At 40.2% G+C, this 25092-nt stretch overlaps 1 protein-coding gene across 5 annotated transcripts in view; it reads left to right on the top strand.

Annotated features, from left to right (window-relative positions):
- Window positions 1-25092, top strand: part of scn8aa (sodium channel, voltage gated, type VIII, alpha subunit a) — a 51136-nt gene that overhangs the window by 20703 nt on the left and 5341 nt on the right. For all 5 annotated transcript variants that reach the window (XM_084917301.1, XM_084917302.1, XM_084917304.1 and 2 more), the window contains exons 13-26: window positions 947-1082; window positions 1320-1558; window positions 5646-5819; window positions 6329-6685; window positions 7763-8236; window positions 10413-10530; window positions 11098-11252; window positions 11736-11909; window positions 16787-16909; window positions 22525-22809; window positions 23177-23230; window positions 24277-24414; window positions 24503-24607; window positions 24711-24981. In XM_084917301.1, coding sequence (XP_084773427.1) covers window positions 947-1082; window positions 1320-1558; window positions 5646-5819; window positions 6329-6685; window positions 7763-8236; window positions 10413-10530; window positions 11098-11252; window positions 11736-11909; window positions 16787-16909; window positions 22525-22809; window positions 23177-23230; window positions 24277-24414; window positions 24503-24607; window positions 24711-24981 — 2803 coding nt within the window. The remainder of the gene's footprint in view (window positions 1-946; window positions 1083-1319; window positions 1559-5645; window positions 5820-6328; window positions 6686-7762; window positions 8237-10412; window positions 10531-11097; window positions 11253-11735; window positions 11910-16786; window positions 16910-22524; window positions 22810-23176; window positions 23231-24276; window positions 24415-24502; window positions 24608-24710; window positions 24982-25092) is intronic.

Genomic DNA, 25092 nt, shown 5'->3' with positions numbered 1-25092 from the left:
CTTTATAGAGCCACAGACAATTTTATCTGCTTCCCTAATTCCCTGATTCCATCCCAGAGTATATGTATCTAGCTAACTACATAAATATATATGTATAAATATATAAAAGTAACACACCATCCTATTAGGCTTTCAAAAAATACTTTAAGAAATGAAGGAGGGCTGCTGTCCTTGTCTGTCTATACCTTTCTATGTTTTCCAGTCTCTCCCTGGTCAGCATTAGCAAATTAGTTGTGCGTCATTCTAGTTAGCATGGTAGATTTAAACTCTAAATTAGAACAAGCATGATGTAGACAAACCAAACTTTGGTTATGATGTCTGTTATTTCCTCTCCTTCTCTTTGACTTGGAGCATGCTCATGCATGACAACTGGATGAATTTGAACTACCTGCCTTCATATGACCTATTTACAATGCTCTTGACTTGATGGTTGCAATATAAGTTGTATGGTTTCAAAATAGGAAGATACAGTAGCATCAATTTGCAAGTTTGTGTTAAAAATGGCCAGATTTGGGAGACATTTTGTAAAATAACCTCATGATTATATTGCAATGGCAGCAAAGCCTCCATTATTGCATGACGGGACTGAGAATGCATTCATGCAGAAGCAGTTCTCCTCGCACAGTGTCTCACAATCCATTTATTATCTAATTGGGATGAGCTAATTACATTCAAACACAATTAGGTCAAGTAGCCCTAGACCACTGCTCCCACTTTGGCTGAAACCTGCATGCATTTACAGCATACACACATCTTCCTTGAAACCAGCATACAAGTAGACGAGAATGAAACGTGCCCTGCCCCCCACCCCAAAAAAATTCTGATCCTCGACTACTTTTTCCTGCCGTTGCTGTCGTGCACTTCCCTCCGCCGGCCACCGGTGGTGATGTGGGATGGTGTTCATGTCCTCTCCATGGGTGCTTGATTCTTCCTCTCCTCCTGACAGCCGACTACTGAGGTTGAGGTGAAGAAGAAGCTGTCGGGCTCCCTGATGGTGTCTGTGGACCAGCTCAATACCTCCTTTGGGCGGAAAGAGCGGGCCAACAGTGTCATGAGCGTCATTACCAACACACTAGTGGAGGGTACTGCCACTTTAACCCAGCTATTTAACCTGCTCTCTCATTATTCTTTAACTAGGGCTGCTCTTCATTGTTTGATTAGTTTGACATGAATTTCCTGCTTATCTGCTTTGCATATTCAAAAGTACCAGATACATACATTGCATAAAATTTTTTTCTATCCTATTATACCATTGCATGCAGTTTGCTGAGCACGCAAGTATGTTTGGTTTTGATGTATGATCCGCGCTATGTCTTCAGAACTGGAGGAGTCTCAGCGCAAGTGTCCCCCATGCTGGTATAAGTTTGCTAACACATTCCTGATCTGGGAGTGCAGCCCCAAGTGGATTAAGATCAAGGAGATTGTGAACCTTATAGTCATGGATCCCTTTGTGGACCTGGCCATCACCATCTGTATCGTCCTAAACACCCTCTTCATGGCTATGGAGCATTACCCCATGACCCCTGACTTTGAAGATATGCTGTCTGTAGGAAATCTGGTGAGTGGATTTTTTTTGTTGTTGTTGTTTTTATCTGGTATTCTTGTAAATGATCTTCTCTGCTTCTTCTCAGTAGCTCACAGAAAGGTGTTATTTATGGGACTGTAATTGACAGTGCTTAATTGGCCGTTCTGAGATGAAAAGGGGAAGAAAAAAAACATTCCCAAACCCCCTGCTGCTTCCTAGTATTCGTGGATTTTTCTTTACATACATGCACACACATGTTCCATTCTTCTTCTCCCGTCTCTCTCGCTGTACTCTGGTTCAGTGGATGCACCTGCTTCTCTGCTGGTTGGCTGACTGGTTGGAGGGCGGTGTTAATATTTCATGAAGGCTGATTGATGAGCTCTTCTAAAATGGTGCCTAAATAATTTCTGAGACCTGGTTGTTTTCAGGGCAGCACGGTGGCACGGTGGTTAGCACTGTTGCCGCACAGCAAGAAGGTCCTGAGTTCAATTCCAACATCAGGCCGGGGTCTTTCTGTGTGGAGTTTGCATGTTCTCCCCGTGTCTGCGTGGGTTCCCTCCGGGTACTCCGGCTTCCTCCCACCGTCCAAAGACATGCAGTTTGTGGGGATAGGTTAATTGGATAATCCAAATTGCCACTAGGTGTGAATATGAGTGTGAATGGTTGTCTGTCCTGTCCAGGGTGTACCCCGCCTCTCACCCTATGACAGCTGGGATTGGCTCCAGCACCCCCCGCGACCCTGAAAAGGATAAGCGGTAGCGAATGGATGGATGGATGGTTGTTTTCATTAAAACCTTTTTGTTTCTTTAAGAAACTGAGTAAATCAGAGTACTGGCACCATTTCACATAAGTTAACACATATTGTTATACGCTCTTTTATATACAGTTTTGTGTGTATGTCTGTTTCGTATTAATTTACAACTGAAAAAGCAGTGAAATGTGTTCTTTCCAGTTGTGGTTCATAAAAGTCTACTTGAAAAGACTAATGGGTGGTACAGGTGGAGGTTTCTAGGTCACCTTGATGCAATATGAGTCATCATCCTGCGCGCCAATGAACACACAGTCTGACAAACTCACGAGGTTGTATACAGGTCGATTTGAGTTCGAGTTCATACCACCCGAGTGGATTAAATTCAGAGAATCAAGATGTCATGGAAGTGCAGACTTTCAGCTTTAATTCAAGGGGTTTGACTAAAGAACTACATTAACTGTTCGGGAATTACATTTGTATACACAGCTCAAAAGTAATTGGACAGCTATGTGGCAAATAATTTCATGGCCGCATGAGGCTTGTTCCCTCGTTATGTATGATTATTTGAATGAAGCACATAAAAGATCAGGAGTTGATTCCAAGTGTTGAACTTGCATTTTGTAGCTGTTTGCTGTTATCCTCAGTATGAGGTTGATGTTTGTGAAAGAAAACAACCCATAAAAATCTAGTAAGAATGAATGCCGTGTTAACTCAGCAACACCAAAAGACCACAGAAGATAACCGAAGTGCATGATGACAGAATTATTTCCATGATTAAAAACAACTTCACAATGTTTATTTCAATTCAAACAAAAACTCTCGAGGTAGCATGTGTATCACACTTGAGGTCTACAATCAACCCAAGTCTTCATGAAGGGGAATACAGTATGGGCTCAAAATGTGGTCATAAATATTTTGTACTTGTAAAAAAGATTTGTATGTGTAAAAAAGATTTGTGTGTGCGTAAAAAAGATTTGTATGTGTAAAAAAGATTTGTATGTGTAAAAAAGATTTGTGTGTGCGTAAAAAAGATTTGTATGTGTAAAAAGAATTTGTGTGTGCGTAAAAAAGATTTGTATGTGTAAAAAAGATTTGTGTGTGTGTAAAAAAGATTTGTGTGTGGACTTAGCCCAAAAAACCCCCTGCAAGTTACAAGTACGAATTTTGACCCTATTTTTCTTCCTTTCATCTGATAGGTCAATGTCATGTCAATCACAAATGTAACAATCCAATCAGAGAACAGATGGGTTTGGCTGTCGGAGGGGCGCTTTTTTTGAACTGCAGGTCTTTGAAGAGAATAAATGCCCTTTTACATGCCAACCCAGCGTTTTCCTTCATCACCACGAAGGAAAACAGTCTGTGGTCGTCCGAGTTTGGTGATTTTTGTGTCACAGGTCTACGTGTTTAATATAGGGACTTCCACAGCCTTTTCAACAGCGCTGCGGACCGCGGGGTGGGGGCGGGCAGTGTTTTGGAAATGACAGTCTTCATTACAAAGCTTTCTTTGTTATGAATTAGCATACATGTTTTTATTGAACATTTGAAGAACCAGCAAAAAAAACAGAAACTCTTGTAGAGGACATTAAGTCAGAGATAGAAAAGACAAGGAGCAGGTGCATCTAGTACAAGTAGAGCTGCTGCAAAAACCCACAGAGCCCAGCAGCCAGCGCAACAAATTCTGGATCCTTTGCTTTTAGTTAGCAGTTAGCATTAGCAGCACATCCTGCATCTGATGTGAAAGGACTTTTATGCTGCGCACTGTGACTCACAGCAATGGTCCCGGGTCAGCCCTGACTTTGTGTTAAACTAATCCTAAAGTAATGATGGTATTTCTAACCACTGATATAGCACAACTTTATCCTTTCAACAGCTGCTGAAAGTTAGGGGACCTAGCTGCTATCGGATATTTATATAGAGATCCTCCAGCTTCAAACTGTATTACCCTTCAAGGACCTGCAGTTCAAAAAAGCGCCCCTCCGACAGCCAAACCCATCTGTTCTCTGATTGGATTGTTACATTTGTGATTGACATGACATTGACCAATCAGATGAAAGGAAGAAAAATAGGGTCAAAATTCGTACTTGTAACTTGCAGGGGTTTTTTTGGGCTAAGTCCACACACAAATCTTTTTTACGCACACACAAATCTTTTTTACACATACAAATCTTTTTTACACACACACAAATTCTTTTTACACATACAAATCTTTTTTACGCACACACAAATCTTTTTTACACATACAAATCTTTTTTACGCACACACAAATCTTTTTTACACATACAAATCTTTTTTACAAGTACAAAATATTTATGACCACATTTTGAGCCCATAAATACAGAGAGTTCACAGCAAGGTGTAAACCACAGGTTACACTCAGGACCAGGAAGGAAAGATGCCAGAAAACATATAAGAGTTCAGAATTTTATTTTATTGTTTTGACAAATAAACTTGTAGTAGAATGAGTGCAGGAGAGAAACACCTCATGATCTGAAGTATGCTACACAACCTGTCTAACATGGTGGAGGCAGTGTTATGGCATAAGCATGCACGGTTGTTAGTGGAACTGGGTCACTAGTGTTTGTTGATGATGCGACTGCAGATAGAAGTCGCATGCTGAATTCTGAAATGTTGCAGAACTGATCAGGCAGCACTTCAGAGTGTAAACCGATAAAGCAAGAGTTTCTCAAAGCAAAGAAATGGGATATTCTTCAGTCAAATCAGTAACCAGATCTCAGCCCAATAAATCAAAGAAAAAAAATAATGCAGAAAGAGCCACAAACCCACCTGGTCTAACAGAACATCTGAAGAGAGAAAACACAGCATTTGGTCATATCCGTGATTTATAGACTAAATCCAATTAATTTGAAATCTCTGAAAACAGGGAACTATAAACATAAAGATATCTGTCATTTCTTAAAAAGTGAAAGCAATATTTGATCTAAAGCTGAAAGTCTACACTTCCGTCACATCGTGGTTGTTTTATTTAAAATTTACTGTGGTGGTTGTGCTGAGGCAAAATGACAGAATAGATGTCATTGTCCAAAAACATGTATGGCCTACATGACTGTATGTTTGTTATGTGGTCTGTGCGATTGAAGGCAGCCATCAGTGATTTATTAAAGATGAGAACAGACAAGTGCCGTTTTATCCTCAGTGACTGCAGAGCAGCTGACACATGCACGGACATTAACTAGATGTGCTTCCTCTGTAAATAATCTATTTGTGTTCAATTGCAGTAGCTGAGAGTACTAACCTAATGCATTTTTCTGCATAACAAATATATCGGTTCTTTTACTACTCATTATGCTTTACATTCTGTTATATATGTTTAGAAGCCAAGTTAAATTTGTCCTCCTTCTCGCATGTCAGGTTTTCACGGGGATCTTCGCAGGAGAGATGCTTTTCAAGCTTGTAGCTATGGATCCGTACTACTACTTTCAGGAGGCCTGGAACTGTTTCGATGGATTCATTGTGACTCTGAGCTTAGTGGAGCTTGCTCTGGCTGACGTTGAGGGCCTCTCAGTCCTGCGGTCATTCCGATTGGTAAATATCTATCTTTGCCTAGAAAAGTAGAGATTGTATCATTGCATCATGTTGTTGTGTGTTATCATGCACATTCTGCACATCGAACAATACTTCTCCACTGATGCAGTGTCAGTGTTTAATCTAGAGCTGTTTGCACATATTTAACTCTTCCAAAAAACAAAAACAAAAAAAAACTCCCAAAAACTGGCGTATGTGTCAAAAACTCACAGCATCGCAAATTCTCTGTAGAAGTCGGAACCACTGATGTGGATATTTTAGGAGTTACTGCAAGATAAACCAGACTGGCAGATCTCAAACAGGTTCTCAAACCTGTCAGAAAGTGGGCTGTTTTTCGATAAGCACTGGTACTGCATCTGAGGCAAACGAGGCAAAAGTAAAATCTGTGTTTATTTAAACATTGCTGTATATTTATGCTATTTTTACTCTGCTGAATCGAAGCAACAAGTTCGTAAAGATGGGATGTTATGACTAAAACATAATCCTCCTACTCTTTCCTCCCACTTCAGCTCAGAGTGTTTAAGCTGGCCAAGTCGTGGCCCACTCTCAACATGCTGATCAAGATCATTGGTAACTCAGTGGGAGCCTTGGGAAATCTGACTCTGGTGCTGGCCATCATTGTCTTTATCTTTGCTGTGGTGGGCATGCAGCTGTTTGGGAAGAATTACAAAGACTGTGTGTGTAAGATCTCTGCTGAATGTGAGCTGCCCCGCTGGCACATGAATGACTTCTTCCACTCCTTCCTGATCGTCTTTCGTGTCCTGTGTGGTGAGTGGATCGAGACCATGTGGGACTGCATGGAGGTGGCCGGCCAGGCCATGTGCCTAATCGTCTTCATGATGGTCATGGTCATCGGTAACCTGGTGGTGAGTGTCCCATGTTGTTAGCTGGAAACTGTTAATGGGAGTTCACACATGACTCAGGTGCACTGTTCTTGACACAGTTTGAGAGACGTCCAGAAGGTAGAGCAAAGCGAGTGGACGTTTCAAATCTTCAGGCATAATTCAGTAAAGTATTTGGTATGAAAACTGCACTTCTATTCTTTGTTACTTTAATGATGAAGGTTTAGAAGCTCTGTAGAGTTACAGGGAGGAAGACAACAAGCCTAAACCTTTTACACATGACTTTCACTACCAATAACTAGCTGTGTGACTGTTAAAACACACGTAAGTCTACTTAGACAGGGCTTTCCGCTCAGGGTCCCAATACAAACTCACATTACTGTTGCATAATTCATAGCGTTTGGACCATAAATAAGGTCTATGACTGCGACATATGACATCTCTCTTCCATTTTTGCTTTATTGGATGCCTCATTTGTACCGCCCACTTGAATCACAGTTATCTCACTGACTAAAGTTAATCAATGGAAATAATGGAATTCAAGGTGCCCAATGAAAAAATGCCCCTTTTAGTTCTCTAATGTAATGCGGTCAGAAATTGAGAATTTAGCAACAACATCAACATCCGATTACTTGTTTCCTTTTTTCTTTTTCACACGTATATGAATTTAAAAAAGTTCATTAGCATCACAAGTAAAACAGGAAGAAACAATGTGTATGGAATATTTGATATTCATAGCATATTACACTGTATGTAATGGGGGAACCCAATGTGGAAGACCCGCATTCTATTCTATACTTGACCAGCAGGGGGCGACTCCTCCAGTTGTAAAATAAGAAATGAATGTATAGAAGTTTATTTATAAAAAGACCCCCCTTTTCACTTTATTACTTCATAGATTCATTACCTAATAGAGCTCATAATGTCAGTGTGTAATCTTCAATACAGTAAATGTTAAATCAGAACATGGCATGATTTAGGGTGTGGCTTGTAAATCACAAGGTGCTACCTTACAAGTGTGCAGTTGGTTACTTGGATTCCCTCCTGCTTCCTTCAAAACTGCCATTTTTTATGTATTTGTTTTTCATTTACTCTTTAAAGGTTTTGAACCTGTTCCTTGCCTTGTTGCTGAGCTCATTCAGTGCTGACAACTTGGCGGCGACAGATGATGACGGTGAGCCGAACAACCTGCAGATTTCTGTCATGCGCATCAAGAAAGGCATCGCATGGATAAAAGCCAAGATGCGATTACTGATGGCCAGTCTGCTGAGGAAACCACCGATGGAAGATGAGCAGAAGCCTTTGGAAGACATGTACGACAAGAAACTGAACTGTATCGCTAATCACACTGGGGTGGACATTAACCGTGACCTGGACTATGCCAAAAATGGTAACGGCACTACCAGTGGTATTGGCAGCAGCGTGGGCAAGTACATGATCGACGAAGACCACATGTCCTTTATCCACAACCCAAATCTGACCGTTTGCGTACCAATAGCTGTGGGAGAGTCCGACTTTGAGAACCTCAACACAGAGGACTTCAGCAGCGAGTCAGACAATGAGAACAGCAAAGAGGTGAGTGAAAACAGCTAGGATAGGGTCACATGAAAAAGAAAGCACGTCCTCTTGCAATTCTGTGATCCTGATCAGGTTCATCAAGTCCATACAACCTGATTACAAAACATGACATATTAAACTGTTCCATTGTTTAACATAGATTAAGCAAAATGCAGAAGCACTGTGTGAAAAACTAAGTGCACCCTTACTGCTTTCATAGAAATTAAGAGGATAAGCAGCAAATGCACTTGATCATCAGAATGTGTGAGTTCATCTAAAAAAGCAGGAGTTTGCTGGTCTGGAGCATTCAGGTGTTTGTTCAAGGGGGAAAGACGTCATCGTTACATCATTACAGATCTCAGAGTAGCAACTGTTGCTGCCCATCAGTCTGGGAAGAATATTTGCCATTTCAAAGGCCTTGTATCCAATCCTACAGTAAGAAAGCATTCAAGTGAATTGTTAATCTTGCCAGGAGTGGATTTCCCAGCAAATTTAACACACGGTCAGACTGTGGAATAATATAACTGCAAAAAAGCCCAAGAGCCACATCTCAGACTCTACAGATCTAATGTATGTTAAATGTTAAAGTTTATGGCATTAAAATTGGGAAAAGACTAAACAAATATGGTGGTTTGGAAGGTTTGCCAGGAGAAAGCCTTTTCTCTCTACGTGAACGTGGAAACACAGCTTAGGTTAGCAAAGTCAAATCTAAACAAACAAAATGACAATTGGACAGATAAGACCACATGACCCGGGCTCCTTGCACTCACTGAATCAACCATAAACTCATATACTGAAGTATTCTGGAGTAAAATGTGAGGCTGTCTGTCTGACAGCTGAGGCTTGGGTGATATTGGGTCATGAAATAGGACGATGATCTCAAGCATAGCAGTACCTCTGCAACCAAAAGGCTGAAAAATCTGCAAAACAAGGCCCACTCAAGTCCAGACCTCAACTGCATTGCAGTGCTGAGGCAGGATCTTAAGAGAGCTGTGCATAAATGAACCCATGCAGACCTCAGTGAACTGATGTAAGATGATATGCCTCATATCACAACGACGTGAACGACTGATAAAGTCATTCAGAAAGCAATTACTTCAGCTTTAAAGTTATTATGACTATTGAATTGTGGGGTCTACTTAGTTTTTCACAGGACTGCTTAGTGTGTATCAAATAAATACTGACATGCTGTAATCTTTTATATGTATGCATCACAGGTTGTATTTAAATAATTATTAAACCTGGTTATGGCTAATTTTCCCATCATGTCCTGATATATAAAACTGTGAAAATGAAAGAAGGTGTTCTTTCTTTTTTAACATGACTGCAAAGAAAGAACGGCATACAAAGAAATATGTCCAGGATATTCAGGCCCTTTCACTGGTTCCTAATTACATTGTCAATTTGTAAAAACTGATGCTCCACGTGTTGTTTTTGTTGTGTATAATCCTCAGCTATCCAACACTGTGCCATTTTCTCTCTCATGCCAGTGAAACTGGGTGTGGCTGGCCACTCTATGTTGCTCAGACACTAATATAACCCCATTACTCAATAGAGCCATCTAGACTGGCTTGAGCAGGCAGGCACTGCGGATGAATGGACGCTCTCTGACTTATGTGTTTTGATGAAATGCATTTAGAAGACTTTCAGAGCAAATTATCTGACATTTGATATTCCATTTCAGTGTTCAAACGGCTGATAGGTGATGTTCAAGGTTGTTATGAAGTCCATTACAATATGAAAAAAAAACACAGAAAAAAAAAGAAACAAAGATCAAAGATTTTCCATTTAAAGATAGAGCTGATGTAATTTAGAAATAACATTTCCTCAGGCTCTAAGAGGCATTATGAGTCCATCGCTTCTTGGTACTGAAATAAAACGTAAAAAGTTTCTGTATTTTGCATTTTTGTATGTTTGTTTCTATGCTTGTGAGATTGTTTTTCCACGTGTGTCTGTTTCTTAATGTCAGTGTGAATTTTATTTCTGTAGCACATTTAAAAGCAACGAGGTTGATCAAACTTCTTTGTAAAGCAAACGAGATCAAATCAATAGATCAATAAAGTAAATAAAACAAAAGAAAATATTTTAAACCCCCCAAAACAAATAGAATAAAATATGATTAAAAACATAAATGTAAAAAAAACAAGACACCACCACATTAACAAAATGTGTTTATGCATCTGCTTTTCTTTAGCTGGATGACACCAGTTCTTCGGAGGGCAGCACCATCGACATCAAACCAGACGTGGAGGAGGTGGTTGTGGTGGAGACGGTTGAGGAATACATGGAACCAGAGCCATGTTGGACAGATGGTGAGACCACTGCTTCCACACCACCCATTACCTCGACTCCCCAGGGGCTGGGTGGAAACTGTAGGGCACCAGGGTTGAAGGGGAGCTTTATTATTAAATATTATTTAACCATCTGTCTATAAATTTAAGGTTTTAATAAACTAAAGTGCATTTATAGATACATTTTATATTGAACAAGAAAACAAAATGCTGGTTATTTTTGTTATTTACAGTTCATCCAGAAAGTAATCACTGTGCTTCATCGAGGTGAATTAAATTCATTTTTACCTCAAAATTCTTTGCAAATGTATTAAAAAAATGAAAAACACAAATATAACGTGTTTGCACCCTATGTTAGATAAATCTAAATCCGCATGTGAAGGCTCAACTTGGGCAAAGTTCCTTGGGTGGGCAAAATGAAAACAAAGACGTGCATTGTGGGAATTGCAGTTTGAAAATGTAAAAGCTCTTTTACGATTTTACCAGGAAAACATGTTGAAACCTCAGACTCGAATCTCACGGCTGGTTCATTCCATCTTGTTTTGGCTCAATACATCTGATGTTGTTTCTTCTCCTGTGCGTCCTCAGCGTGCGTGGCCAAGTATAAATGCTGTGATGTTGACATCACCATGGGATGGGGGAAGAGCTGGTGGTTCCTGAGAAAAACCTGCTACCTGATTGTGGAACACAACTGGTTTGAGACGCTCATCATCTTCATGATTCTCCTCAGCAGTGGCGCTCTGGTAAGGAGGCCTATGTTAGCATTTGCTCACACTTAAGCTAACTGTACAGTTGAATAAAAAGAGAAAATGTTAAATTCAAGAATTCCACATACTTGAACCGATGAGTGAAGTATATATTTTAGCGACTGGGGGAAATTGGAGCAAAAATAAAAAATGAATAGAAATCAAAACCAGAGTGTTTGTGACATTAAGGAGGTAACACAAGCCTATCAGTGGTGCGGTTAAATGGGATGGGAGAGGACACAGGGGATTTGGTGAGTTTGTTAAATGTGCCAAATACAAAGCACGGGTCGGATGCAGACATATAATTCTTGTGGACTTATTTACAATTTTCTTTCTTCCTGTAAATCACAGTTAGGATTCAGCCGTCGGCTGGGCTGTGGTGCCGTATACAGTTTCATTAGAAGCATCGTTAATCATCTCGTGCAATATTTCTGTCACCGTCTTCTCTCTGTAGCTAATGTGTTTCCTGTTTCTCCGTAGGCCTTCGAGGATGTGTACATTGAGCAGAGGAAGACCATTCGGATCATTTTGGAGTATGCTGACCGGGTGTTCACCTACATTTTTATCCTGGAGATGTTGCTGAAGTGGGTTGCCTATGGTTTTGTCAAGTATTTCACCAATGCCTGGTGCTGGCTGGACTTCTTCATTGTGGATGTAAGTCTGGCTCTTGTTCCCTCCAGTGTGAGCTGCAGACTAGAGTACTCACTTGCTCGGCAGCCACACCCTGGTTCAACAGCGATAGGGTGCAACAGAAACTCATGCAGGCTCTTGATCAGCAGTATCAGTATCAGATAATATATACACCAACCAGCCAAAACATTAAAACCGACAGGCTGCAACAACCATGTGATCTGCAACGCTGTTTAGGTGAGGGGAATATGTCAAAGTGCCGTCCCCCTGAATGATCAGTGTTACTCACCTCACCTAGCTTGCTTTTAATGTCCGGGCTGGTCAGCGTATGGCTTGTACCCTTTTGTTGTTGACCGGGTGTGGTTAGGTTTGTAGGGTCAGGGTATTAACTGAATATCTGCTTCATGGATTGCAGTAGGTGAGAGGGCATCTCTTTTAACAGTAATTCCATTATACAAGGACAGTGTTTTACAAGGCTGCACTGGAGTCTGTCCATATTGAAGGCACACATGCCCGAGCCACCTTTTACCACTCCATCAAGCAGCTATTCACATATTTTACTTGGTTTATCACTGAAATGCTTGAATATGTGGAATAATTTTCTGCTTCTCATACAAAAAACTGCTCATGCTTAGCGCCGCAAACCTGCCCGCATGTTTTTTTTCACATGCAATAAAGTGAAGTCACACCCAGATATTTGGGTGTATTGATGACAATTCAAATTAGAATCAAATCAGAGCACACCTAACGACTACAATAGGTGTGTAATCACCTATTGTAATGATTACAATCATATTCAAGTCATGCTCAGAGCAATGGGAAGTGTCAAAGATGTGTTTTTGTTAAGCTGTCTCTGCCTGTGTTTCTGACCTTTATCCTCTCTCTCTGTGTACTGCTGTGCTCCTCGTGTCACTCAAGACTGAAAGTCCAGAACAGGAATGATTCTCAGGTCTATTCTGTGGAAGCTACACATGTAAATAAGATTTAAAGGGGACCTATTTATCCTAATGTCCTACTCATTCGTTATTAATATTAGACTCTTACGGAGCAGCTGTGCATGAGTCACCGAATAATCTTTATTTCTATTTATACATGGCCTAACGCAGCCCTTCAGTTTATTTTCCATCTGAAACTAGCAGTTTGGTGCTGCTTTCCTCTTAAAGCCATTTTCCTCTCGATTGGCTGCCCCTCACAAACAGAAGGTATAAACAGTAGGCGTGCGGGGGCTGCTGTACTCACAGCCAGAGCTGTGTGCCTATGCTTACAGTCACATTGGGCCAAGACTAGAAAAGGTCTGAAAATGAGTGTTTAGAGCAGTCACAGGGATTACTTCCACATAATCTCATTTTCTGAAACTTTGGCCATGTTCAATATGAGCTTTCATCATTATGAAATAGGGAAAACATAACAGGTCTGCTCTAATTTCAATGCTTTAAATTTTATATAAGATAATATTAGATGCTTCTGAGATTTCCAAATTCAGTCTAATGGGGGATAAATAAGGGTAAACATCTGGATGTAAGATGCCTGAATGATTTGAATTTTACATGTTGATTCAGGAATTAGTCAGCACCAGGTAGCAGAGCGGGATAGAAAAAGAATTTCCTGACTTCTGACTTTCTGCTTGAACTAACCACCTCTCCACAGTGTCCAACACCTCAGCCCCCGTGAATGGACTCGTATCAGAGGTTGCCATTATAAGCTTGTGTTATTCAGACCCCCTACAGCAAATACACGCATATTATATGTATCACATCCTCTAGGAAATCCACATTAAGCCTAAACAAAGCATTTCATGTTTGTACAGTTTAAGACAGCGTTCAGAAAAACAACAGAAGCTATTTATTATTGATATGTTTAATGTTGACACATAAAGCTCACATAGATCTTGTATTGATAGTATTGATTATAATCATACCACGCTGTACTGATTGTGGTCTCGCCACTTTAGACTCCCTACCTGTAAGTGTGTTGTCTCATCACACACTGGGCAATGTGAGGTGCTATGTTTCCCAAGTTGTGAACATGTTTCAGAGAAGTGATGTCCCTCCTCCCTTCTTTCCCCCCATCCTCCTTTTATTCCCTCTTGAAAGTGTAACCTCAGGAATGTGGTGATATTGTGCTGAGATGTAATGATGGTGGGTGACAGGCGGCCGTTGGTAAGTTTGGTCTTCACTAGCGCTCCCCCTCCAAAGAAATAAACAAAAGAAAAAAGAAAAAATACCCAAAGAACTTGTGCTTGATGAGTCTGGGCTGTGTCATGGCCTCCATGTGCCTCTGCCGTCCTGTGTTGTTGGGTGAAACCATCGCCATGGACTCAGAAAGCAGGGGTGGTGGTGGGGAGGGCACCATCATTAGACCAGCCTGTGATTTTTAAGAGTGTGGATGTGCTTGGCTCTTTCTATGAGTGTGTTCCTCTTCATTTCCCTCTTATGTATCTTTCTGTTTTTCATTTGATTTGTGTTTTACTGATTTTCATTCAAAATGTGTTTTGTATTTTTATTATGTGTTTATTATTATATTACGGCCACATTAAGTCAGTTTGCAGCATCGTCATCATTCATTTACTCAACTCGTTTTTCAGAAAGTACAGAAGCAGATGTTTAATATTTGAATACACATTAATATACCTTTTTGTCTTAAATAATCTGTTTATCTTACGACAGTAAAATTAGGCTAGGTAACTGACACTGGGGTGTGTGAGCATCAGGGTGACAGGGTCATACTTCATTCATCTTTCTTTTTCACTCAGATTATTATCATTGTTTTGTTGTGTTTTTCCCTTTGTTTTCAGTTGGTTTTATTTCTGTTTGGTTTGTGCTGTCGTCATCATGGGATCACAGCCCCAGATGTCATTGGCCTTGCCTTGCAGAGCTCTCTGAGAAGGACGTTGAGACACTGAGGCCGCTACCACACAGCTGGCCCAGCAGGTGGGCCAGAGGCCAGGCACCCCAAATGGGGGCTCTCCAAGGGGTCAGGCTGAAGGTGACAATTACCCCAAACACTGTAGTGCAGACTAAGGCAAAATCTTTATTTTACTGTCTCCCCCTGAGTATAGATGCTAATTCATTCAAGAGGCAAGGTTAACGATTTTTAAAAAAGTAAGTACCACAAAGCAAGCGCTTGGAGAAATGTCAATTTCTCTGTCTATTTATTTTGGTTTATTCATTTTATTTATAGTAAGAAGAAAATCTGAATACAAGCCGATACTTTTCCTGCTGTTTTTTTTTTGGTAGCTTTTATAGACTTTTAAGTCTCATGTCGTCTGTGTTGATGATGGCATCAGTCAAAATGAAGATTTTGCCTGTTATAAACCTCCCTCCGTGATTTTGGTAAGCTTTGGATGTTGTGTACTTCTTGCGGTGAGTTTGACCGGTTGGTGTCGGTGGCTGGTTGGAGGTGCTTTCACATGTGTTTACTGTTGATATTTTTCCTTATTTGTAAGGAACTGGTGCTCCCCCTGTTTTAGACCCTTCAGCATCACGAAAATTGCATTTATGGAAAGAAAAGACTTCCTGAGGGTACAATTCCTGCAAAAAAAAGCCAGATTCTTATACAGCTGGATACATTGGTTCCATCTTGAAAAATGTGCATCCATCCAAGCGATCCCTTTATCTTTGCGATGCTTTCCTGTGCTGAAGACAGGCTATAATGGCGGCTAGGACCTTTAAGGCGACTTCATCAAGGCGCTGTCAATACTGCACTTCTGAGCACTCAAAGAACGTGAGTGCAGCTTATTGACCACACTTTCCATAGTCCATTTCCTCCTTGCTTAGCAAAACAATACTGTTTATGTGCTTAGCTTAGAATGGCTATACCACTCAGTGCTTTAAATGATTCTGTTACCAGAGCAAAATTGTATAGACATGATCTAAATTTCACAGTGATTTATTGCCACGATAAGAGTTCTGTACATTTACCACTGCTGAGCATGTGCGCACAGTTTTGTGAAGTAGTTAGTTAACTTGAGGATTAATTGCTCTTCAGCTGTGGCAATCTCTTCCTGACTGCTGCTGGGCACAATAAGGGCCCTCACCAGTTCCTTTGAGGTTGTGTGCCGTTATTGTTAACCATTGTTAACTGTGTGTAACTCGACTGTACTCTGTGTATTTTTGTCCTTTCAGTGCCATCCAGTGCTAATAACTATATCTGATGTGCCCTTAACCTCCATCCCTGTTTCTTGTGTGTGTTTCGTGTGACTGTGGCTCTCCTTTATGACTCTAAATGCTGTGTAGCAAATATGATTTGATGTCTGAGAAAGAAAATGGTAAAATGACACACTTGTACATGTTCACTTGTATTCTTTCTCTTAGGTTCCGTTAGTTTGTCTGTCTTAAATTATATGGGATTTTATGCCTCAGCCCAAGAGCGACATGGAGAGACAGTGTTAGAGGGGCAAGGGTAAGGCTCTCAAGTCTGTTGGGTTTTTATCAGCTTCTACAGGATAACCTCTCTCCTTCCCTCCCTCCCCAAATCCTCTTCCTCTGCTCTTCCAGTCCCTTCGCTTGTATCTTTACTAGATCATGTAGCACTCTTTTCTGTCTAATTTACCCTCTATTTGAGTCTTATGTCTCTACCTCCTCTCTCTCTCTCTCAACCACAAATTTCTTTGCAGGTACAAAGGACTTTTCACATCTCGTCAACTGCCCCAAAATAACAAACAATCCCTCTGGCCTACTGCTTCTAAAAATACTACGCACATAAAACCTATACTAAACACTGATCTTCTCTCTCAGTGTATATACATGTATAAATGCAATATTATACATGCATATACATGCATAGATTTATGTGTGTATGTCAAGCAACTCTCCGCCTATACCAGGGCCGTCTCTCTTCCCTAGTGAATATTCTCACTTCTAACAGTTTGGAACCTCTTTTGCTTCTCTGTTTTTGTGTAGGTGTCTATAGTCAGCCTTGTAGCTAATGCGCTGGGCTACTCCGATCTAGGGCCCATTAAATCACTCAGGACACTAAGGGCCTTGAGACCCCTCAGAGCCTTGTCACGTTTTGAAGGGATGAGGGTAAGATCCAAAGCTAAGCAGCTGATCCTTCCGCATGCCCATTCAACAGTTTAAAGCATGCTAGAACTGATCTAAAAGCAAACTAAGAAGACAAAAAAAACAAAAACAAAACAAAAAACAAAACAAATTAAAAAAAACCTCCAAAATATTGGGAGATTGTTTTTTTTAAAAGAACAGGAAATGAAATCCAAAAAGTCACCCTTCCATGCGCAATCCTGTACCATGCCTTTGTTAGAGCAAAATAAGAAGTCATGATGCAGCTGGGAGATTGAGTAAAGTAACACTAAAGTTGTATTACTAGTAGAATAACGTGTATTTCAATTGAATTTCTTTAACAACAGCAACCAAAAAAGAAAAAAGAAAAAAGCATAAATTGATTTGTTTCATCATTAAAATTGCCCAAAGAGCAACAGAAATCTTATTCACAAAGCTGCCTCATCACACGAGTGACAAATTGCAATTTCCGATGACTTCATTTTACTTTGTTTCTTCTTGATTGGCCAAAGTGAATGCCAAATTGGTCAAAGCTAACCAGACTTACATGCCATCTCATAGAGCATTCAAATCAACAATTAGCTGTTCATTTGTCCTGATTCTCAACCACTGCTTTCAATTGAGAACCCCTCTCCCCTCCACATGCCCCCCTCCCTCTTGCTCCCATAACCTCCCCTCTTCCTCAGCTCACACCATCCCTCAATGCATCTGGCATCGAGAACAACCAGCAGGAACCGAGGAGCTGCGGGACACCAAAATCTCTGCCTAACCAGTCACACCAAAAACTCAGTGTGCAGGACGACTGCCAAACAACCGCTCAGAGGAGTGTGTCTTATTTGTAAGAACAAACTGAGTCGGTTTGCAGAGCAGAAATTATTTGCTGCTACAGTACCTCTGGTTGCTTGGGCTGTCTCTTCCTATGATACAAAGATCTGATTGGTCATCTTTGTGACTGGCGGTAGTAGTAGGTTGCACCTGGTTGTTGTCACCCGTAGTCCCTTCTGTCGCTTTCTCTTTCTTACTCTCTCTGTCTCCTGATCTCATTCGTCTTTACCTCTCTTTATACTGGGACTGGTTGCCTTGTCTTCTAGTTTGAGCTTCTCCTCTTCACCTCAGACTCTCCCCACCTTTTCCTCAGCCCCACATATGCGGCACTGTGCAGCACCCACCTTTCCTCCCCCCTTCTCCCCTTCCTTCGCACCCTTACCCCTTCACTACTCACTCCACCTCGACCCGGTTCAGCTGGGCCAGACTGCTGGAGGGTCACCACACTCTCTCTTGCTTGTCCAGGATCTTTCTGCATCAGGGACTGAGACAGAAACCACACACTCACAGTGCTGTGGCTTTGGGAGGAAAGTATTTGTTAAGCTTCTGCCAGTGTCAGCACTTTGAGTTCTACTATTAAAGTAAATGATCTGCTAACAGTTCATTCTGGTGGCAGCTTCTTAATGCAAATGCTTCTCAAAACTGTGCATATTAATGTATGTATAACGAGTCTTAATGCCTTCCTTTGGGAATGCAGGCAGAAGCTTTGCAAATATGTTAGGCTGCCATTTCACACAAGGCATTACTGCTGTCATGTCATGGCACCACATTCTGTAGCGCATACAGCAGGCCCTAGCTTTCTGTTGCCTTCCACTCCCACAAGAAGTGAAACTGGGAGGCAACAACAGGCCCAGTTAAACTCTGACTTTGAGTTCTGGGTGGACGGTACCCCGTTGGTTCGCTAGCACTACAGCGTTCGAGCAACACTCTCAACCCTAGACAGACAATGTGTCGTCCTTCTTAAGCATGTCCCAAAAATGACAGACCAGCAGATAAAAGACAAAAGGCCTAGGTGGTTATTTTAAGGGCAGATTGACCATAAGTGGATTCAATCTTCAAATTTGACTCGTGGTGAAATTTCATTCATACTACATATCCAGCGACTAAAATATGATGCTGTTGCATAAGAGCAGACATCAGCGCTTTTAGGCCCTGGATAGGCTTTATGGATGTTGTCATAAACGTTTCACTGAAATTTCTTTGGTTTAATTGTGCAGTTTGAGTTTGAGCTGCACAAAGATAAGTTGTCATTTTTGGGTTTGGCACATTTGCCTAAATATAGTGAACTGCTGCCAAAACCAATGCCCCTATGAATTAACTCATTCACTGGGAGTATGTGGTAAGAGAGGTGAGGGTGGCCCAGTAATGCGAAGGGAAACAAACTTGAGGAATTTAATCCTGCTGTATCAGTTTTTTTACGATAATGTCTATGTTCATCAATTGAGTTACCATTTTGTTTGAACTGGAAATGAAAAAAAATTGAGGTCAAAACAATAAATAAATGAATAGAGAATCAAATGAATAGAGAGATGACACCAAATACAAGAGATTATGGAGAGTTATAACAATTACATCTTTTAAAAAAACATTCACTGGCTGAGTCCTGATGCAACTGAGCCGATCCGAGTGAGCAGTGAAGCTACAGTGAAATGCATTGCACTACCTAACACGCAATGGCTCTGACCTTGTACTTGGCTCTCTTTTTTTTCGTAATTCTGCCCTGCAATTTCAGTTCTAGCTTTTTGACAAATGCATTTCACAGGAATGGGCGCTTTACAGCTTCAGTACATGCCCTTTTTTTCTTTACAAATCCACTAAAGTTGAAGTTGTAGTAACCTGGCAGATTTAGCTTCTCTAGCTTTTGACTTAAATGTTATGGGGTCTTTGTATGTAACCTCTGAACCCCATTGACATTAATTTCCTGCTTACACTATGGTCAAGCTATGGTTGTTCACCTCTGCTACATTAGGCTGTAGATGTTTTCCACATATCATAATGGTTTCAGCCTTGATCTCTTTAGCTGCTATCTCTCTATCCACACACTTCTCTGTTTATTTATGTATTGATTTGAGCAGTTCTTGAGATTGCACAATGCCATGTAACACGCATGTATTTTGCATTTTTGAAAGCCATTTTCCCTCTTTTGAGAATGCTTTCCACACAGCATGGCCTAATTCTTTTTTTTTTTTCAAAACATTGAATTTTTGGGAGCGGTTAAATTGTTTCTTAGCTCAATCAAAAAGAGTCATTCTCTCAGCACGTGCATTGGCGCCACTGTGAAGGGAAATATGGTATTTTGTGAATCGCATGCCTTTTAGTCCTTTAATGCTACTTGAAAAACTGTTGTTGTTTTTTATCAGTTTGCATTTAACAATAAAAAACAATATTTGAATAGTGTACCCTTTGCATCCCCGCTGATTCAGCTCAAGTCAGCGGGTGAAGGTGGTGCACACGCTGAGAGAATCCTGCTCTAGAGCTCCTCCCTATCTGTTTGTAATGAGGAGGGAATATGGCTCCACAAAACGAGTCTGCCAAAGACATGCATGCTCAGCTGTCTGCCTGAGAGCTGCTGGTCGGCCTGCCTAACACTGGTAGTGAGCGGTTCACTATGTGCTGAGCTTAGTACTGGCAATGACAAATACATTGGATATTGGATTTGATTGCTAGATTTTGGGGTGGTGGTGGGAAAAATGTATTACTGCTATGTTATATTATTTAATGGGCTAGTTGTGGGAACAAAAGTAAGCTGTATTAGAAATATTGACTGTCTACGGTTGGGGTGGTAATAGGGGACACTTCATAATGCTATGGCATTAAAACACTTTAAATTTTTTTACTGACAACCAAAGCTCTTAGATGTAAACTTACACACATCAAGTAGTCAAAATATTGCAAATTGTACTGATGCATGCTCATCCAGGTAAGCAAATCCCAAAAAGTTGATTCTGTTAATCTGGACGTAACGTTTTAAGTTGGAGAAATGTTTTGTCACTCATCCAAGTGACTTCTTCAGCCTTAGCTAACTGCAGGTTTCCCCAACCTTATAAAGAGTACATTTGCACAACGACTGAAACTAGAACCACTGGCGAACAATGGCCTGTGAGGTCAGTTTCTTGATCAATGCATATTGTCATGACCATCGATCAACAACAATCATTGACCTCACAGCCCATTGTTTGTCAGTGGTGCTAGTTTCAGTCATTATGCAAGTGTACTCTTTATAAGTTTGACCTGTATAGGTCATTTGGATGAGTGACAAAAGATTTCTCCAACTGAAAACGCTACATCCAGATGAACAGAATCAACTTTTCGGGAAATTGTATTTCTCACTTGCATAACTGTCAAATTTTTCTTTTATTATTTGATCGTTATTAGTTTTTTGTAAATTTATATAAAAAATAAATTTACGTACATGTAAAATAATAACAGGAACACTTGGCAATTTTGTGAGTCTTAACAGAGATAAACCTTGGGAAGTGTGTTTATGTGTATGTGTGGGTGCTTGTGAGTGCTACCTACCTACAACCTAATAGGACCAAATATATTGCAGTGTATAAATAGTCTAATTAAAATGTAACAGTCACTTTAAGAAATTAACTTGCTTAACTTGTGTTTTTTTAATATAGAGACTGTCATTGAAAATTCTGCCATACTGTGGTTGTTTAATACTCCATGTGTAAAAGTCATGCCATGCACCAAATAATAGAAACTATCATATTAAAAAAGTGGCTTTTTATAGTGATTTTTTAAAAAAAAATTTTAAGTACCATGTATATCGTAAATATGCGATTCTTAAATATATTTGTAAGGTTGGTGCCTTAGAACATGTGTTTGTGTGTGGATGCCTATTACCTATCTACAACCTAACAGAACCAAATATATTGTAGTGTATAAATAGTCAAGCCAGATCAACATGTTACAGTCACTTACAGACATTAAATCACTTTTATTTATAGTAACTGTTATAACATTTTCTGCCATACTGTGGTAGTTTAATACTAGACATCACATGTGAAAGCCATGTACATGTCACGTACTAAATATTAGAAAAGATCATTATAAAAATAAAATAGGTTTTTATTTTTTAAGTACCATTTATACTGTAAATATGCAATTCTAAAATATATTTGTAAGATTGGTGCCTTGGAACATGTGTTTGTGTGCGGATGCCTATTACCTATTTACAACCTAATAGAACCAAATGTACTGTAGTGTATAAATAGTCAAGCCAAATTAACATGCTACCATTACTTACAGATATTAACTTACAATCTGGTTTTGTTTTAATAAATGCATCCACATCACATGTGAAAGCCATGTGCAAAATAGTAAAAATGATAACATCAAAAATAAAAATGACTTTTATTTTTAAAAATGTACCATTTTTATCATAAACATACGACTCTTAAAGGTATTTATATGGGTGGCACTATAGAACGTGTGTGTGTGTGTGTGTGTGTGTGTGCTTGAGTGTCCCTTAAGCAGCTCTAGCTGCATGCTTCAGCAGATCAAAGAGCATATCAGAGTCGCATCAGTGCTGCTCTAATTAGGCTGGGACTGATACAACTCTCCTTCTTAGTAATTGCCCACACTTCAGTATGCACCACACAGTGCTGTGTTTTCATCTACATGAAGCCATAGTGGAATTTCACAGCTCCTCTTAACACACCTGTATCAAATGGTTGAATTTTACCTGTAATGCCATAACAATATGTAGTGTCACAGGGGTGGAGTGATGTGTGTTTGTTATTACGGTTCTGACATTGTCATGTCCTGTCTCCCCTGGTCTGGTCTAGGTGGTAGTCAACGCCTTGGTGGGTGCCATCCCTTCCATTATGAATGTGTTGCTGGTTTGCCTCATCTTTTGGCTGATTTTCAGTATCATGGGGGTCAATCTCTTTGCGGGCAAGTACTACTACTGTTTCAATGAGACATCCGAGGAATATTTTCCCACCAGCGTGGTCGACAACAAGACCCAGTGCTTCGAACTCATTAACCAAAACTATTCTGAGGTCAGGTGGAAGAATGTCAAAATCAACTTTGACAATGTGGGCGCCGGCTATCTTGCACTGCTGCAAGTGGTGAGAGCATCACACCTAGTCGCTCACAGAATCCATTTCTTTTTTCTTCCGCCTTTTTTCCCCTTTCTCATTTACTTTCATTTTTTGTGTTTCTTCGTGTTCTACACTTAAAGATCTGTTGTTACTTCACAATCCATTTGTTTTTTGCTTTTCACAGTACTATGATGCCTATTGTTCATATTCATGGTGTATATTGGCTCGTCTCTTCATATACCTTTTTTCTTTGTTCACTCGCTTCTTTCTGTGCACAAGCTGTACCACAGGATGTACTTCAGTTTCGGTTTGCCATGATTGCAATTTATAATTTTCTTTTTATTATTTTCTTAGTTTATACAAAAATATTTAACCATGTCTCTCTTTTTAAAAGGCCACATTCAAAGGGTGGATGGACATTATGTATGCAGCTGTGGATTCAAGAGAGGTATATCTATATATATCTGTATGACTCTAATTTGGGATACATAACTTTGTGCAAGTGTGCAAATTGCTCTTAAAAAAGTAGTTCAACATTTTGTTTATTTAATTTGTTACTAAGAGTTAGAAATGGTAACACGTAGATTAGCATGAAGACCTGATTAATTCTTGGTTAGATCTGGCTTTAGACAGCCAGGGTAAATTTTGGTGATGACCAAGAAACATTTTGGCTAAAAACCTTCTGCTGAATTGTGATAAAGTGGCAAAAAATTGATAACTTTTTAGGGGAAATAGCCCAATTCTACGGAGCCCCGGAGGGGACATGGGAGAAAAAAAAATTAAGACGGACTTTTGCGAGATCTCGCAAAACTAACTCGGGATCTCGCAAAAGTTTTGCGAGATCTCGCAAAACAAACTCGGGATCTCGCAAAACTTTTGCGAGCTCTCGCAAAACAAACTCGGGATCTCGCAAAACTTTTGCGAGATCTCGCAAAAGTTTTAGCCGCATTCTTCCCATTAGCTCGAGACCTACTACAGCCGGGATGAACACCGCTTTCCCGGCACATCGTGCCTCAACCTCCCGGTCGGCTTCGAGCCGGCGTCCGAAGAATGCGAGATCCCGAGTTTGTTTTGCGAGATCTCGCAAAAGTTTTGCGAGATCCCGAGTTTGTTTTGCGAGAGCTCGCAAAAGTTTTGCGAGATCCCGAGTTAGTTTTGCGAGATCTCGCAAAAGTCCGTCTTAATTTTTTTTTTCTCCCATGTCCCCTGCGGGGCTCCGTACAATTCCATGAAATGATGATTTCAGTTTTTATGTTTCTTACATAAAATAAATTACTGTTTATTATTAGTATTTAGAAGTGCTGAGAGGCAGATTTCATTACCTTTGGGCGGAGCCACCCGATCTATTTCTTGTTTCCAGTCTTGATAGTGAATTTGGAGAATTAAATTGTAACTCTTCCTTTAACTCTTGGCAAGATGGTCTTAAACTGTTCCTTTACATGTTGTGTTAATAAAATACAAAACTGCTTTCACACATGTTTTCCTTTCTCCAAGGTGGAGAAACAGCCTGACTATGAAGTCAATATCTACATGTACATCTACTTTGTTGTCTTCATCATATTTGGCTCCTTCTTTACCCTGAACCTCTTCATTGGTGTGATCATTGACAACTTCAACCAGCAAAAGAAAAAGATAAGAAAATTTTAATTTCCTGTTTTGTACAGCGAGTTTCCATTTTGTTGGGATATGATTATAACCAAATCTGTCTTTGTCCCTTTACTTTGGAGGTCAGGACATCTTCATGACAGAGGAACAGAAGAAGTACTACAACGCCATGAAAAAACTGGGATCCAAAAAGCCACAGAAACCTATTCCTCGACCACAGGTAGTATTTTTTTCATTAGACAAATGTGTTAGCTTATTCAGCATATAACGTGTTTGGCTAAAACCTCATTATATGTCTATCTCCTTGTCCTCTGACCATTTAGAATAAAATCCAGGGGATGGTGTTTGACTTTGTGACGCAGCAAGTCTTTGACATCTCCATCATGATACTAATCTGCCTCAACATGGTCACCATGATGGTGGAAACGGACGATCAGTCAGATGAAACCGAGATCGTCCTCTACTGGGTCAACTTCATCTTTATTGTAATCTTTACCACGGAATTCTTGCTGAAGCTTTTTGCGCTCCGCCACTATTACTTCACCAACGGCTGGAATATCTTTGACGTTGTGGTGGTCATCCTGTCCATTGTTGGTGAGTGAGAGACTAGAAAGATGAAGTAGGGAGCACATGATTTAGAAATATCACCTCAAGAAGCTAAATACTGATTATACTCTCTTCCTTTCTTCTTTTTTTCCCCTTTTC

This window comes from Perissodus microlepis, chromosome 20 (genome assembly GCF_051167445.1).
Source record: "Perissodus microlepis isolate ML-2025 ecotype Zambia chromosome 20, ASM5116744v1, whole genome shotgun sequence".
Taxonomy (NCBI): domain Eukaryota; kingdom Metazoa; phylum Chordata; class Actinopteri; order Cichliformes; family Cichlidae; genus Perissodus; species Perissodus microlepis.
The sequence above is the reverse complement of the archived record's forward strand: the minus strand, read 5'-3'. Positions and strand labels throughout refer to the sequence as shown.